General features: G+C 33.3%; 1 protein-coding gene and 1 long non-coding RNA gene across 5 annotated transcripts in view; one reads left to right on the forward strand and one right to left on the reverse strand.

Annotated features, from left to right (window-relative positions):
* Positions 1-572: 572 nt before the first annotated feature.
* LOC129924618 (uncharacterized) lies at positions 573-4,906 on the reverse strand. Of its 2 annotated transcripts, XR_008776629.1 has the most exons (4): positions 4,619-4,906; positions 3,330-3,455; positions 2,918-2,986; positions 573-2,557 (listed from the first exon to the last, which is right to left on the reverse strand). It is a non-coding gene; the product is annotated as an uncharacterized LOC129924618 (long non-coding RNA). The 2 variants fall into 2 exon arrangements; XR_008776628.1 differs by lacking the exon at positions 4,619-4,906 and having other exon boundaries at positions 3,330-4,283.
* Positions 4,907-10,456: 5,550 nt separating this feature from the next.
* The window catches only part of LOC106074849 (extracellular serine/threonine protein CG31145-like), a 35,319-nt gene continuing 26,903 nt past the window's right edge, over positions 10,457-18,872 (forward strand). For 2 of the 3 annotated variants that reach the window (XM_056020698.1, XM_056020700.1), the window contains exons 1-2: positions 12,729-12,864; positions 14,173-14,378. In XM_056020698.1, the coding sequence (XP_055876673.1) occupies positions 14,232-14,378 (147 nt within the window). In that variant the 5' untranslated portion in view covers positions 12,729-12,864; positions 14,173-14,231. Of the gene's footprint in view, positions 10,499-12,728; positions 12,865-14,172; positions 14,379-18,872 lie in introns of those variants that run through there. The other variant, XM_056020699.1, reaches the window with a different exon arrangement.

The following is an 18,872-nucleotide window of genomic DNA, read 5'->3' on the forward strand; positions in this document are numbered from 1 at the left end:
GAGCACAGGCATAACCATTGTCCACCTGTGGTAGAATCAGTTTTTTTTTTTTTTTGCCATCTACCCTCGGCAATTAATTTTCATTGGTGTATACCACACCTTTGTAAGTGACCTCCTGCTGTCTCGTTCTGAAGCTGTATGCAACCAGGTGCTCTCTTATTCTATGTCAGTTAAAGTAAGTTGGCGCCTAAGCATTTCTGTGGTACCTCTTTACGTGCATATGACATGTTAGGCAAATAGGTTTAGCCTATCGGAATGCCATTTCGGAAAGTATAGGTGCTTAAAATGAAACTCCAAATATCTGGACTTCAAGTTACCAAGAAAATAAGCTTAGGTTTCAAAGAGACGACACTGGCATTTCAGTGAAATTAATAGCAACTTTAATTGCAGTCCACCAAACAAGATAAAAAAAAAAAAACAAGTGTGGCTTCAATAGCATTGATGATATTTAGTTTACTTTTATCTCATTTACTAGTATTACTATTTCATTGACTATGGTTTTTAATTGTCAAATAGGCATAAGTACATATAGTAGTTCCTGCAATTTGATGAAAAATAATAGTTAAATTGTGTATAGTCTATATACAAATGTTTATAAGAGATCACAGCTTAGCTTAATTTACTTAATATTTTAAAACTATGATTTTGTGTTCTGACTCTACTCTAAATAAATTATATTTTATTTTAAGAATGCAAAGTTGGAAATTCTGTTCTGATGAAAAAAAATTATTAAACTAAAGTAGATGTTTATGGTTCTTTTGTATTTATTTTTAAATTATTTATTCATTAAAAATTAATTGCTCATTAACATTTACTTGAAGTAAAGATCAAAAACACAAATTCAATACATGATCAGCTCCCAATTCAAGCAGATCACAGCCCATCACTTAAATGTATTTACTGTCAATTCTACAGACTATTCATTTCAAAATGTTGCTTTAAATTGTTATATGACACAATCAAAGTACTGGTACCTCACATTGATGTAGGACTAAAGCAGCTGAAATAATGACAAATTTTCATTCACTAACTTGTACTGTCATTTATTATCAGACGTGTTAAAACTAATGACCTGTATATATAATTGATTAAGCAGGAGCATCAACAAATCTTGAACAATAATTGTCTACAGAAAAAACTTTATTCTTATCCAAACAATATACATTTACAATGTATTTAAACAAGTTAATTTATACAAATCTGTATGGCCTAAAGATTATGGTGTATTTTGAGCATTGTGTGAATACCAAGTTACATTATTACATGAAAATAGTGTACTCATTTTTTAAATATTCTGGGTAATAAAAATTAACAACTAATATGATACAATAAAATTGAAGCATTAGTCAAATAAAAAAAAAATTCACTCAAGATCTATATGAACTCTATGCTTGAAAAAAATCATTTTGAAATTAATTTAAAAAAAAAAAAAATTATGGTTCTTTAGTCAATGGAATGATAGCAGCAATTATTTAACAATTTCATGATTATCCATTAATCTCAATATACTTATAACAGAAAAATAATTCATAAGGTTTAGATACAACCATTTGAAATAATGATTATAATTTTTTTCTTAATTTGCTTAATTCAAATCTAATATAAACAAGATTTCCTCTGTCAAGAAACTTATGAGGGAACAACATGCATGTTCTTCTCAGTAAGTTTTGCAAAGGGAATTAAGAATATATGATGTTGCTTTTTTTTGCCAACATTTTAAACCTTCGCACTAGGTTTTAGTTTTAAGGAGAATGCACCATATTTTATGTTTACTTTTGATAGATTCTTATTTTAATTTTAAAAAAGTAAAATTTCCCTTACATATCTTGCAATCTATGGGGCAGATGATATAAAGTTTATCAGTTTCTGTGCCCCATGGTTAGCGAGGGTGTCATGTACCCAGCACAACAACCAACCACCTTTTGAAAAAATATCCCATTTCAGACGTCACAATCTATAGGGCAGATGATGTTAAGGTCATTTGATTCTTTGGCCAGTGCATCATGTGGCCAGCACAACAACCAACCATCTTTACTTTCCAAAACAAAAGTCAGCTACCCATTAGAGTTAGGTGGACTCAGGGGCACCCAAAAATCTAAAAAATTTTAATCCGAGTCTTCACAGAGATTCAAACCCATGACTTAACCATTCAGCCATGGATCCCCAAACTGCCTTTACTTATTCCTTACTATTGCCATGTATCCCTAGCCTTTTGAATTCTGAAATTGTATATCCCAGTCTTAATTGAACCCAGGAACCCTCAGTTCAGAAGCCAAGTGCTTTACCACTCGTTCACTGCACTCCCTATTGTTTTAATGGGGCTCAGATTAATAGTTTTCAAGTACAATATCAAACAGATTTAAAGAAATACTAAATCCAAACCTGTAGGCTGAATGACAGGATATACATAAATATGTATAGAGCTTACAGTATAATATATATATCTTAAATTAAAATTGGTCCAAGACTTTTATTTTGCAACATGATGGGATTTTCCTTTCTGGTGGTGCTATGCAGGAGTCCAAGAATCTCATCTTTTCTCATAACAGAAAGTTATCTAGTTATAAAAATAAATAAAAGGATTTTAAAAAAATAAAAATATGTGTGACATATGTGTTGACCATGCTAAACGTATATATGTTATTAAGTATAATTATATAATTTTGCTATTCTAAAAATAGTCTGTACCTAAAAGGAGCTACTGTGTTAATGTGTAGACATGGCCCTGACCTTAATAGTTATGAATTATTACTAAAGGTGAAGGCAGATATTCAATTAATTTGATGGACATTGCACTCATCTAAAAGCAACTATAACATATATTATGATTTACATTTTCATGGAAAACTAGTTTTTCAAAAATACAAGTACTTCAGCTTATGAGAAAAGTGCATAGGGAAAAATTGCAGTACCTTACCTTTAAGAGGTGCAACCAATCATTGACTTGACAGGAATGCATGCCTTTTTCTTGCATTTCCAAACATAACTGTAATTATACAATTAGGCATAATGGCTAATTTCTTTTGAAAACATTACAATTAAAAAATAATATTATTAAATTGAATACATTGTTGTATCAAACATACAAATTATCAGACATAATTTTGCCTAATTTCATCTAACAGTTTATTGTAAAGGAATGGCCTGCACAACAGCCAAGTATATTAGGCATTCATGAAAGATGAATTTGCTTAAGAGTGTTATAAAAAAAAAATAGAGAAAAATGTTAAATTCCATCCCCGATATTTGGATGTTGCTTGACCATGAAAATCACACTTCACAAAACATCTTTTAGATAACTTAAATAAAAATTGTATAGTAGTACTTACAATAAATATTGAATGGATGCCAATATTATTAATGTCTGCCCAGAGAGTAGAAATAGTATAAGTATGATCCTTGAGCCATTCTGGTACATCATCAGAACTGGTTGGCATGGTTCTACTTGTTAATAACTGAAACATTACAAACATTTTTTTAAATTTATAATTTATCACAGACTAGAATAGAAATGTTGCCAGGAAAAATACCAATGGTTAGAATGCACCTGATGATACTTTTGTAGCCTTAAAATGCACCAAAACTTCATTCATTAAATCTGATAAGAAACATATATGTATCACACAAGTCCAAGTTGATCAGAGTGTCATAGCAAATAATTAACTAGATATGAGAGTTTTATATTAAAGTGCTGAATTTCAGGGGATAGATCCAACTTGACACCACATCATTTATTATTTCATGAACTCATGGGTCTGGGCATGGCATGGAATGGGAACTATTATTTAATGTATGGGTGTAGGCGAGGCATGGATTATAAATTGTCTTGTATAGATTAGATTGGGTAAAACTTCCCATCGAAGGTAACTTTTACTGATAGATCTGGATCAATTATAAATTTATGGGATCTAGGCCTGCATAAATTTTATCTTTTATTTATATATTTTATGTACATAAATAACTAGTCTAGATTCTATAATTATATCTTAATAATAATTTTTGTAGATGTCATATAATATCTAAAATATTAAGTATAGATCAGTAGATTTAGAATTTTAGCTAGTAAATATTTTTATATTCCAAATCTAAACTGGATCAATATATTGTATATCTATCTAGAATTTAGATCAGTAAATTTAGTATTTTAGCTAGTAAAATACTTTTATATTCTAAATCTAAACTGGATCTAGATCTAATTATTCTAGAAGCTTAGATCTAGAAGACTAGTTGTCAAGATTTGACTACACTATGGCTAAGGCTAATGCACTAGCCAAGTAGGCCTACTAGATAGATTAAGAGACAGAGTACTAATAGTAATAGACTCTTGCCTCGTTGGGCCTCTCAAATCAGCTACAGACTTTAGAGACAATTTAGGAAGGTGAATTTCGATCCAATTCCAAGATCTACAAACTACAGGTTAGAGTCTAGCTAGAGATGCTAGATCTAGTCTAGAAGGCTGATCAATTAAAAATAAAATCAATCATTTCTAAAGTTTGTAAAATTATATTTTATAGATCTAATCTATCTATTTATAATATAGAAATCTATGTCTACTATTTTAATATTTAAAATGATATATGGCTGATGATATTAATTATTTTAAGAGACATTGACATACTAGTCTAGATTATTATTCGAGATGACCTCAGATGATGATAATCAACTGGTAGAGCTATAAGTCAGTATAAACTATAATATAATCACTGCATTCGTTTCATTCACTGTCTGTATCAATAATCATGTGATGTGAAAGTGAAGTCTAGATTTAGATCTAGATTAGATAGAATTGATAGATTATAAATCTACTTTCTACTATTAAAAAGTATTATTATTATAGATCTACATCTACTAATATTAGTACAGGTACTAGATCTACAGGCAATACACTATTGATTATAGTGACTATAATTACCGTCACTATACACTAATATAATACTAGTAATACAGTTACAGTATAATACAGTCTATAGTCAACTATAGTCATGATCGATAGATCTAGAGTTCTAGACGTAGTCTAGATCTATAAACATTCATATTGACCTCATGTATGGTCTAGATCTAGAGAAAATAGAGTGGAAATCATGACTTTATTAGATCTGTTGAGTTATTTTTTAAAAAATATCTTTTAAATAGATCTAGAACCATAGTCTAAGTCTGGGTGTTGTAGATCTAGATTATTCTAGATATAAGAGATCTATAGATAAGTTCGGTTTTTTAAAAATGCGCATTCGAAATTTAAAATACCCAGATTTAAGTATTAATATACCCATATTGGTAGGGCCGCGTTAATCATTTATTAGATCTATTAAAGCATGTCTATATAAAAGATATTATTATTAAAAAAATATATTATTATATAAAAGATATAGTTGTGAATATTTACTAAAAAAATTAAAATAATGAATTTTTTACTTTTGCCAATTAACACTCTGGCTGGCAAAAAGGATGACTCCTCAATACTGTGAAAAGACGATAACTGCATGAGTTGGTTTGGAATTGTATTTTGTAAGACTAACTTTAAAAAAAATATCCTTTAAGAGAATAAACGAAAAAAGGTTTGTCAGAAGAAAAGCTGGCTGGACTACGCAAATAATGGACCAGCCTCTCTCTCTTGTTAAGAACATTGGTTACCGGGAAAAGTGGAGGATTTAGTTACGCGGGACAGATGATAATGATTTAATGTACATAAAAAAAATCCAGATTTTGTGTAAAATACCCAAATGTGAAAGTACTGAAAACAGCTATTTTAATGGGGTGGCCTTAAAAAAATAACTTTTGTGACGATCCCTTATTCAGGAAAATTTTATAAATCACAAAACATTGTGAGAAAATGGATGAAGTTTTTAGAGATCTAATAAAATAAAGCGTAGGAAAGTTTTACTCTCATTGAAGGTCAGTCCAAGTGACTGGAGGAGTAAATTTCTTCTTTTGCATCCTCCTGAATTTCTCCATATTGCACCATGCGTGAAAATGATGCGCGACGGCACTCCCCTAGTAAAAACTAGGAGCTGTTGTTCCATTAGTATAGTTCCATGGTTTAGGCAGATCTACATCCTTATCCTAGTTCCATTTAAATGAAAATGCCAATAGCTTTTTTTTGGTAACTGCGCTAGGAACTCGAGCAGACTAGATTACTTACTCTCTTTCCATGACTTCTTGGTCACAATGGTTAAGTCCGGCGCTGCTATTTAGTGTTTGTAAAATGTTTGTTTGCAAAATGTTTTACATGTTTCGGATGTTCCTTTAGAGTTGAAGATAGTTTACTTCCTATTCCAAAACATCTCGCAGGACAAAGGAGGATGGGAGCGGGCAGGGTTTGATAAATTTAAACGACAGTCCAGCGCGCAGGCAACCATCCGTAGTGTGAATACTACTATTGTTTTTTCGTGGAGTGACTATCCGAAGAAATAAGAGAGTGATCTTTCCTTTACTTCTAGTTCGTCCAAACTGTTGAGGGAAGAAGAGAATTATATATACATAGATAACAGAGGAAGAAGGAGAATTGATTTATTGAGAAAAGGGAGACTATGACCCATTTTTTCCTTACTGTTAAAAATAAAATTGAAGCAGGTTTTTTCCCTTTGGTATTTTTTTTTATTGCAGACTCGTAAACTCTTGGGCATGTTTAAATATAAAATATTTCAAGAACTTTTTAAATTAATATTTCTATTGTTGTTTTTTTTAGCGGCCCCCGTAAAGGGAAAAGCCGCTATTAGGTTTGTACAAAATGTCCGTTTGTCCGTCTGTCATACTCAGATCATAAAAATTAGAAGAGAAATGAAAAATATTATTTCACAATGCGATGCGCTTGAAAAGTTTAGGTGCAACGGCTACTTTTGGTTTCCTAAAAGCAAACTTTTTAGTTTATAAAATTAATTAAGCAAGCGATTTTTTCATTAAAACACACCAATTCTAAAACAATACATTAATGTAAGGGAGATAAAGTTACAATATGTGAACAAAGAAAGACAATTTTTTTTTGTATTTTTAGTGTCACTAAGTCAAATGTATTTATAAAATGAACAAAAAATGTTCACAACAAATATAAATATTAGTCAAAGGTGTTTTTTCTGGTCAACTATCTGCTAAATTTAAAAGCAAACATTTCTGTTTGTTTATAACGGTTAAGAATGCACGTTGTATGTAAAAATCGCGCACATTTTTTAAAATGGACTTTTTATGCAGCGACTTTCGTGCTGTAGTGTGACAAGCAGAAGGCTAGACATGGTTTCAATCAGTACCCTTAAAATTTTTAAAATATTCAGATTTTATATAAAGAATAAAAGACGCTTATTTTTGTACGTTTTGTCTATCGGTCGGTCTGTTCGTCATGTTTAGATAAAAAAAAACAACTCTAAAAGCTATTGAAAATCTGATTTAACCTTTAATGTTTCTTCCGAAACATCTCAATAATTTTAAGTATCTATAATATATTGTTCCGGATGTTTTTGTAAAAAACAAATCAATGCCAACGAAAGTTTGTTTGCTCTTCTAACTTATATTACATTTAATTTTCATGCTTAAACGTTGCAAAAACACATGATCAATAATATGTTATTCCGGTTTTTTAACGTAAGTAGCACATAAATGCTTAATCTCTATACTGTCTTATATTTCATCAACTATAAAGTTGTTCCGAATATTGTTTAATAAAAAATAAATTATGTCTAATGATTGTTTGAAATCACATAATTGACTAATTTTACTTATACTCTTTGACAATGTGTCACTATTGTCTTATTATATCAAATTGTTCCGTATTTTCATCTTAAAACAAATTTATGTCAAATGAAATTATTTAATCAAAAATATCGACAATAGGTTGTTTGGGATTTTAAAATAAGAAAGTAATTTACTAGAAACGATTATTAAAATTCATTTTTTAGACTTATTTTACATTTAATTTTCTTGCTGGAACATAACAAAAGTTTTTAATCCGTAAAGAATGTTTCGGATTTTGTTTGAAAAAGAAATCGACCTACATTACTTTATTTTTTTTTACAAATCATCGCCAAAATGTCCGAATTTTACATGAAAAATCTACTAATGCCAAAAAACTGTTTGAAATCTCTTTTCTAATAAATATAGCAAATAATCTTCTTCTCATTTACGGATAGTGATGGGAACTAAACTAAATTTTTTTAGTTAAACTAAAACTAAGTTTGAACTAAAAAAAAAAGTAATTAAACTTTTAGTTAATCACAAATTGAAAAAATTAGTTAAACTAAACTAAGAAACTTTAGTTAAACTTTTACTAACTATTTTGACCTTTTTTAAGGACGAAACAGCCAAACATGAAAAATATAAAGCACAACCAATCTCTTTAGCTAAATGTAATAAACATTTATTTGTGCACATGAAAAAAGATTTTAATGTCTTTAGGGAATAGATGTAGATCTTAATAGAATCACTAGAATGATACTAGTATAGAAAGAAATTAGAAGTAATTGTCCAAGTTCTAATAAAAGTTACCTTTAGAAGTAATGATAAAACTGCATGTTGACTCTCTAACTAACTCTAGATTCTAGAATATTCTGGATCTAATATTTTCTACAAACGAAATGATCAGAAATATAATCTGGATCTAGAATTAGATCTAGCTACTAAACCTAGATCAAATAATTAATATTCCCTGTCCTGTGGTTTTGAAGCCCATCCCAGTCCTTCTTCGCAAAGCCCTATGAAGCCACCTCTTTTGCCAAAGATCTTGGTATCCCAGCCCTTACATCCTATACCTCTCCATGTGTCAAGCGGCTGCCCTCAATACCGAACAAGAGAGTGATGCAACCACGACACACTGCAGTCACATGAAGACCAATTGGCGGAGAAGAAGAATGCGACTTTTCCTGAGTGCAACATGGATGACGATGCGCTCACGACATCAATGCAACCAGATGAAGGCTTACTGTTGGAAAAGAAGAAAACGTTTTCTGAACTCAACGTGTATGGCGATGAAAGCACGACGTCCATGCAACCAGGTTAAGGCCAACTGGAGGAAGAGAAGGAAGCGACCATTGCTGACTGCAACATGGATGGCTCAATCAAGCTCAAGAGGCAAGCCAACTTCCACTGATCGACCCCCGCCTGCAGCTATGAAACTTTACAGCCAATGTCATGATGTTGATTCTGACCGGGACGGACAGATCTAAGGAGGGGGCAGTGTTATAAACTTGGTGGTGGCACAAAGAGGGGTAGTGGTGTGTGTGTAGTCAGCCGACTCAAATCGCCCCAGGCCAGCGCTAGACGAGCGGTCAACCGTGACGAGCTACGACGGTCAGCCGAGTCGAGTGTCAACAGGACAGTTCGGGAAGGATCGCCGTCGTGAACAGAGCTCAGGAGCGTCACGAGAGTTGTAGTCATCTGACCACCTAGAAACGTCGAGCGGCGTTCTGTCGGGTTCGAGAAGGCCAGTAGGGACCCTATATAAGAGCGGAGGTGACGCAGTCAAGTCGGTTCAGAAAGGAGGTTCACGTCAAGAGTTCATAATACGGTCGACTATAGCACAGTTCAGCGGTGTGGTTCTGTACGGAGCATTACGACGGTTCAGTGCGGAGTACTATCAAGTACAGTTGAGACGACTGGCGTCTTGATCTTGGTCTGCGATCGAGTCCGATACAACGAGCCTAGTGTGTGAAGTCAGTCCGGAACTGTTGAACCCAGTGCAAGCCCGGAACGAGACGGATAGGCCAGTTCAAGAGTTGATACGGCGGAACGGTGTTATTGGAGAGATATTTGTACAGTGTACGTGTTGCCAATTGTACAGTATTGGCTGTTATTTATCAACTATTAAAGTGTTACGTTACTTTGGAGCCCTGAGTTGTCAAGTTCTTTAAGTTGGTGGTGTATGGTGCAGTTTGCAGAGAGCCTAGATAGTGAGATTTGTAACAACTGGTGTCAGAAGTGGGATCGGATCGGAATCGGATTGGATCGAATCTACTATGGCTCGTCTGAAAATGCTGTACGATAATATAAAAACTGTATTAGATTGATCTGGAATTTTCTTTTTCTCTCACTAAATATATATATAAACATCCGGAACGATCTATTATACATACTTAAATCTATTGCGATGTTTCGAAAGGAAAATTAAAGGTTAATCAAATTTTCAATTGCTTTTAGTTGTTGCTTTTTTATATTAACATGACGGACAGACAGACTGATAGACAGACAAAACGCACAAAAATGCGGCTTTAATCCTCTATTAAATGAATTCTATTAGAATGTCTATGAACCCTTGTTAAATCTCTCGTGTTAATAAAGACATTTTTTTTTGGTACTAGCTCATCATGACGTAATGGATTTTTTTCCTTTGACTTCATATGAATGAATTCTAGAAATAAAATGCTAAATAAAAAAAAATCAGTGCATCGATGTCGATGAACCCTCGAAAACTCGTATTGATGAAGACATTTTTTAGTCTAACTAGGCCGTTGACGTAGTGAATTTTTTCCTTTTACGTCATATGGAATGAGTTCTTCAAATGAAATGCTAAAACTCGGTATAGTAATGTTTATTAAACCTTATTGTCTGACTCGTATTTCAAAAAGACATAATAGCTAGCTTTAGATCTTATCTATATTTTTTAAACTAGTTCTATATTTATATTCTAATTAAAATCATTGTGGACTCTAGATCTAGATTTTCTAGGTCTAGTTTAGAATTATATAGACTAGATCAAGATATAAAATTTCAATTTCTATGCTTAAAGTGTAGATTTTGATTTCCAAACGTCTAGATCAATATTGCAATGTTATAATATGCTAAAATAAATCTTTTATTTTTTAATTCAGTTCTGCATTCAGTCTATCGATAGATTATCTAGGCTTTTTTTCTTTCATAAATCTAATCTAAATTGCATCTAAATTTTTTCAATTTTATATTTTAGATCTAGATCTAATAGATATAGATCTTAAGAGTGCTAAATCATAAGTTTAGTTTAGGTAGATCTACATCCCCATTCTAGTTCCATTTAAATGAAAATGCCAATAGCTCTATTGTTAACTCCACTTTCTCCGTTAAACTTTTACGATAGTTACATACGTAACAATACTTTCTCAGTTAAACTTAGCAATAGTTATATATGTTACAATACTTTCTCCGTTAGACTTAACAATAGTCACATAGGTTAGAATACTCTCTCTGTTAAACTTAGCAATAGTCACATAGGTTAGAATACTTTCTACGTTAAACTTAATAATAGTCACATATGTTAGAATTCTTTCTCTGTTAAACCTAACTAAATTCAAATAGGTTACAATACTTTCTCACTTAAACTCAGTAATAGTCACATAGGTTACAATACTTTCTACATTAAACTTAACAATAGTCACATAGGATAGAATACTATCTACCACTATCGATACCCTTAAAATCATTTGGGTGTCTGGCTGTGTGCGCTCTGGACTGTCGTCTCGGTGGTCCTGGGTTCGAATCTTTAGAATCACTGGCCGTCCTGAGGGAGGTTGGGGCTAACAAGTAATTCTCTTAGATTCTGAAGGAATATTCAAAACTAGTAAAATATAAAAATTTCAGGAGATCTAATTACATTCAACAATCATTATATCAGTCAGAATTACATAGACCAGGGGTGGCCAACCTATGGCGCACTGCATAATTACAAGTGGTGCATTTCACTCAACCAAAAAAAAAAAGCATGCTTGTTCGCAAACATAATAACGAATTTTTAGTTTAAAAAGTTTTTAAGGAACTTAATTTACTAGCTTTAACGACGCCCAAATTGACCAAAATGCTTTAAAACTAATCAGACCAAAAACAAAGAAATCGTTGGTTTAATGCCTTTGTAAGCATTGGATATTTTTTTAATGTATAGAGATATATTTATTTTTTCTTTGTATTAGGCTTGGACATTTTTTTATGTTTACCTATTTAAGCTTTTTATAATTTAAAAAAAAGAAAGATAATTTCAAACATTTTTAAAGACGGTATTGGCCTAAGTTACTCTAAAGAAAAAAACAGATAGTCATACATATTTGAGGAAGCAAAGTCACGTCTAAGAAATCATCAATTAAATAAAATTAATTAAAGTAAATTAAGCCGTCAATGATTGGTAAAGTTACTGGAACTGTAATCTTGCCATGCCTGTCACATGCTGATTAAAAATAAACTGAGGTCACGAAATTAACTCTTCATATTACAGATATAGTGAAAACAAAGCAAATTGAACTATAAAATGCCTGTATGTTTATTTTTTTATTTAAAACTGCTAACAGTGTTCACAAATTATAAATACAGAAATTATAAAATAAAATTATAAATGCAAACAGAAATGTTAACAAAGAAAGACTCTATAAGTAAAGCTTTTTTGTTATGTTTTTAATCCCTGAATCTACTATACACAAATATGAATAACAAACCAAATATGTTACCAATGACCATACTTTTAAGGACTGAAACTTGTAAAATTTGATGTGGCGCATCTGAATCGGAAGTATCCAGGGTGTATTCAGTACTTTTGAAGTAAAAAGTTCCCTTTTCAGACCTTGTGATCTATTTATATCGCCCACTGTTAACGAGGGTGTCATGTGGCCAGCACAACGACCATCCGACTTTACTTGTCCCGAACTAATGTAAGGTACCCATTAGAGCTTTGACGTGTCATACAACTGTTCTGAAGTAGCCCTTTGAAATTGAGCATTTAGAAATTGGCGGGAACACATCTGACCTTTAAATTGATTTTTCAAATCAATTCTGTGACTAATACCAGCTGACACCAATAGAACTAACTTTGACTATGTTTTTCCCTAAGATCATACATGTTGTTTATTCTTTAAAATGTAATACTGTAAAAAAAATTGTTTGTTTTAAAGTGATTTCTATAAGATGGAGTTGTTTATCTAAATGAGGGTAAGTTCCAATGAAAAACAATAAGGACTTATTAAATGTAAGTAGTACGAAAAGTAACAAAAAAAATAGATAGAAAAGCTCGATCATTATCTTATAAATCACAAACGTTCTTTAAAAAAAAAGATTATTACATCCTGCACGTAACCACGTGTTTATCTTAAACTTTGCTATGTCAATTCTTCTTCTTCTTCGTTCTCATTGTTATGTTAGAGTGTTCAGATGAGTAGACCAATACATGAGATGAACTGCGCAGTGGTTTCCAAATCAGGGATCTCTCCATATAGTTTCCTTTCTATTGGGGTGATTTGGGGCCAATGTCTTATACGGCCTCTTGGTATAGAGAGCAGTTTTGGAGGACGTGGTCTGCATTCTCTGGTGATACTCCACATGGGCAGATTTCACTGGTTCCAATTTTGAGCTTCCGGTACATGTGTTGTCGCATTCTGTTGTGTCCGGTCCTGAGTCGAAAGATTAGACGTTGGTCTTGTCGGGATAGCTTATAGTAAGCGTCATCTTTCTTGTGATTTGGCTGAGAGCTCGTCCAATGATTAAAGCAACCCGTTCAATGCTCTAGTGACCAGGGGCGGACCTGCTATATGGGCATTTGGTGGATCGATACCCAAATTGGCCGGAAGGGCCATTTAAAGGGCCTCAGGAATACCTCTATAACACGTATTAAACAGTTAAAGGTTTTATAATATTCTCTTTAAAAAAAAGGCCATCCGAGCCGCGTGTTAAAAAAATCTTTTGGAAACTCTAAAGTGTAAGAGGACCTACTAATTTAATCTAACACATTTTCCTTAATAATTAAATAGCCTACATCCATAAACAGTGTTACTAGCAGGCTTTGTCCTTTTAGGACAGCTTAAGGCCTATAATTCTTATAATGGTATTGAGTTCACTGTGTGTTCATGTGTACAGTTATCTATACGTTATCAAACTTAACATAATGATTTTGAGGACAAGTAGACCTAGAAATGAAGGAAACCAAATGATGGACAACTTATGGGCCGAAGTGTATAGAAATGCCCGAGCCTATTTGACATACAGTCCGCCCCTGCTAGTGGCAGTATGGATAGAGAAGTACTTGCAAGAGTTGTAGATAATATATGACAACAGGTCACAGACTTTGATAATAGTTTTCAATTTGCAAGAATTGTAGATAATATATGACAACAGATAATAGATGTTGATGATTGTTTTCCTGTAAATGCTAAGAAAACTTATGAAGACAGTTTAAAATGAAGACGTAAAAGATCTTTATGTAGATGAATTGTACTTTTGAAATATAATTATTATTTATTCTAGAGCTCAAATCTTCCTTTGAGAATTCTCTTGTGGTGTCAGCTTGATGGGTTCCAAAGAAAATGAAGAGATCAATTAGGTATGCGTGGTTTAAATTTGCATTGATTACTTCCCTTTTGATGTACGCAGCCTTAGTATACTATCACGTGGAGACATTAATGAAAGAACGTGAAGTGTTCACTCGTTGCTATACCCTTGACCATAACCAGGTTGGTATTTGTTTTATAACCTACTCGAATGTTGTTAACTTGGTCAAAAACTATTTAAATGTAAATAAGGTAGTGGCTTAAGATGCGGGAAGTGGAACAGAGTTTTCTCTCTTTCAAACAAAATGTGCCGAGTTGTGACAGCTTGCGAGTTTCGGTAGCCTTCTGCTGATCAGACCACATCACCATACAACCCAGAGAATCAATCTTTAAGGTTGGCTGCACGCGTCACGGTTTGACCGTATTTGAAAAACTACCACCAGCCATATTTACCAATATCTTATTCTCTTCCTTTTCTTTTTGTATCTGAATGCTCCAAGAACGTAAATCAGATCTATGAAGTGGTTAATCTTTCGTAGGAAACCTCATAACTAGCCCACTTATATATATATATATTATATCATGGGCGTAGCCAGGATTTTTTTCGGGGGGGGGGGTTTGGGGGGGAGATTTTTTCCTCCCCCCCCCCGACCCCCTCCCCGCGAATTTTTTAAAGATGTATATATGTGTGTGTGTGTACATAATCTTTATTACATTCTGATCCATCATTCTTTCGGAAGACTGTCAAAACTCATTTTCTCTCTAAATATATGTATGTGTCATGCTAAATGTACCCAAGTCCTGGGCAATACCATAATGACACATACAAGGACAAAATAAGATTCAGAATGCCACTTTACCGACATAGAACATGTTTAATTACATTATTTGCACTATAATACAGAAAAATAGTTAGAGTCCACACTTACACTATATATATCCAAAAAAGTCCAACTGTCCTGGACTAGGAACAAAAAAACACACTCTGCCTTATCATGAGTTACATTGTGTTCCACAAAACATCTCACCAAAATAAAAACAACCCAAAACAATAACAGATTTTGAAATCAACAACCTGAATTGCCCCCCTTCTCCTCTACAGTAAACAGGAGACCCAGGCTGACCAGAACTCAGTCCTGACATTTCTCCCCCCTCTAATTTTTGTCTGTTTCTGGGTTCATTTAAAACAGACAAAGTTCCAATAAAGAGATTTTCCAAACGTACATATATCAACATGCAAACAAAAGTAATCTTGGTACTAAAACATAGCCTACAGTTTGTAAAAAAAAAAACCACAAAAAAAACGATGTATCCACATGAAATGTCAATACTATACACAACCTGCTAGGCAATAATAATTATATGTATATATATATATATCAACATGTAAACAAACAAAAAATAGCCAGTGAACAAGCATATTTTCCGAAATGTAAATGTTATATATAACATACTAAGCAATTATAATTATATATATGTATATATATATATATATATATATATATATATATATATATATATCAACATGTAAACAAAAAATATTGTGCAAACATATATTCTACCTTTTGTAAAAGGCGGTTAATTACATATCCCCAATCCTAGCAAACAAATAACTTTGAAAAGAATAAATATTAAATGTCAGTTATCTGTAATCAATGTCATGTTGGTCTATTCTGTTAGTCTAGATAGAAAGTCAGCAATTACATTTAGTTTGCCCTTTAGATGTTCTACATTAAAGTTAAATGATAGTAATAATAGAGCCCAACGACAAATTCTAATATTCCCATATGTTGCGCTCTTCAAAAAGGCCAGTGGTCTATGGTCACACTGAATTGTGAATTTAGCGCCATATAAATATCTGGACAAGCGTTGCACCCCCCAAACAATGGCAAGGCATTCTCTCTCTATTACAGAATACCGTTGTTCTCTGGGCAACAGTTTTCTGCTCAAGAACTTAACAGGATGGAATATTCCTTTTACTTCCTGCAGAAGGCAACATGATATGGCTATGTCCGACGCGTCTGTTTGCACAATAAATGGTCTATTAACGTCTGGTAATTTCAGTATAGGATCCCGTGTCATGCACATTTGAATTTTTCTTAATGCCCGGTCACATTCTGGAGTCCAATTGACCCTCGTCGGTGTCCCTTTTTTTAACAATCCAGTTATTGGAAATACTATTTCCGCGAACGCTGGAATAAATCTGCTATAAAAATTAGCAATACCTAGCAAACATCGAACCTCTTTTTTCGTTTTTGGTGCTTTTATATTTAATACCTTGTCTCTGTTATTGGGTTCTGGGTATATGTTTCCTTCACCTACAATATTACCCAAGAAAGTTATTTTAGGATACGCGATTTCAAGTTTGCTTGGCTTGATAGTAAACCCATATTCTTTTAGCATGGACAACACTTTCTCTAGTGCTATTAAGTGTGATGACCAGTCATGCCCGAATACACAAATGTCATCAAAATAAAACACAACATTTTCCAGTCCTTTAAGAATGGTCCTCACAGTCCGATTAAAAAAACTAGGAGAATTAAGCAGACCAAACGGTAGATATTTAAATTGAAAGTGACCACTTGGTACCCTGAATGCAGTGTACTTCCTACTATTCTCTTCTATTGGTATTTGCCAGAAGCCTTTTGTTAGATCTATCTTTGTAAAAAAAATTGGCACTATTAAGTTGTAAGAAAAGATCTTCTTGGTCTGGAATAGCCTCCGCATCAAATTTGGTAACCGCGTTTAATTTCCGAAAATCTATGCAAGTACGTACTGTTGAATCTTTTTTCTTAACCAAAACGACAGGAAATGCATAGGGCGATTGAGACTCTTCAATAATGTCCATTTGAATCATGTTCTCTATCTCCTTGTCTAAGACATCTCTCATATGAATAGGAACTGCGTATGGCCTCAGTGTTATAGGCTTTTCTATTGTGAGCTCAATGTTGAATGATTTAACCTTCGCTTTACCCGGTATATCAGTAATTACATCTTTATACTTCTCAACTAGCGTCTGAATCTGTTCTCTTTGGGATTCGGTTAATTCAGTATTGATACTAATATGTTCCCTGGAATTTGTACTCTCAAGAGTAGGTAACTCAGTAACTTCATCCTCTTGGTTATCATCTTCCTGGTCGGTTACAAGGGACGCTATGCACGCATGTAATAATTCTTCCCCTTGACCCCCATACAAGACATAAGACGCACTTCCCGAGAGTTGTAGATCACTATTTTCCTTACCCGTACATTCCGTGTTGTTTTTTCATGATATTTTACTAATCTGTTAACATCAAGAATTTTTACTCGATTGCCTTTCTTTATTTTTACATTAAACTTGTTAATTCTTTTTTCTACTTTATAAGGCCCCTCCCAGTGCAAGGCTAACTTATTCTGTCTCTGTGGTTTCAGTAAAAGCACAGAATCACCTGTTTGAATATCTTTCTCTTTGCTATTTCTATCATAATACCTTTTATAATTTTCCTTACGTTTTGAGCTATTATTCTGAGCTATTTGGCAAGCCACAGCCAGCCTACTTTTTAGGTCTAATAAATAGTCAAACACATTCTTTATTTCTGGTTCTACCTGTTGATTAGTAAAAAGATCTTTTAGAATTGACATAGGCCCCCTGACTTTCCTTCCATACAACATTTCATAAGGGGAAATGTTAGTAGACTCATTTGGTACCTCTCTGTACGCAAACAGAAGTGCATTTATAACTCTATCCCAATTCTTAGGTTCTGCTTCGGCCGTCTTTTTCAGCATGCACTTCAAAGTCCCGTTAAAGCGTTCTACGCCCCCATTTGACATGGCGTGAAATGGTGTTGATTTAACAATCTTTATTTAAAAAAACTGACATATTTCTTTGTATAATTCGGATCTGAACTGAGATCCATTATCAGAGAGTATCTGTTCCGGGAATCCTATTCTATTAAAAATAGCACTTAGAGCTTCTATTACTACTGGTGTTGTTGTATTAGGTAGTGGTATAGCTTCCGGCCATCTTGTTGCCAAATCAACCAACGTTAAAATGAATCTATTCTTCCGATCTGTCATTTGGAGTGGTCCTATGATATCAATAGCAACTTTAGCAAATGGAGTGGAAATAATATTCATGCGCCCTAGTTCTACCTTTCCAGCTTTTCCTGGGTGTCTACCTCTTTGACAAAGGTCACAACATTTAATGTATGTTTTTATATCTTTATCTACCCCAGGCCAAAAGAAATGCGAATATACCCGATACCTGGTTCTATTTATAGACATATGTCCAGCTAAAGGTGTAGAGTGTGCTATTTCTAATATTAGTTCACGTCTATTCGTAGGGATTACAAGTTGTCGTTCTATTACCCCATGGGTATCTTTTCTCTCAAATTCTTTGTAAAGTAGACCTTCTTCCACTATAAATGATACCAATCCCTTTTTCTTATCTTCGACCGTTCCTGCTTTCGCCTTTTCCCATAATCTAACTAACGAACTATCATTTCTTTGATCCTCTCCAAAATCACTGTCCAATTCCATCCACTTACTTAAACCAATCCTGTCATTATCTTCCGATTTGACCCTATTGTCTTCTGCTTTCGCCATTGCCCTAGTAACAGCATTCCCATATAAAAATGCTTTAGCCTGATCAACATTTCCAATAATAATATCTGCTATTGGGTCCTTGAACATGGCCGC

Source organism: Biomphalaria glabrata, chromosome 2 (genome assembly GCF_947242115.1).
Source record: "Biomphalaria glabrata chromosome 2, xgBioGlab47.1, whole genome shotgun sequence".
In the NCBI taxonomy this organism is placed as follows: Eukaryota; Metazoa; Mollusca; class Gastropoda; family Planorbidae; genus Biomphalaria; species Biomphalaria glabrata.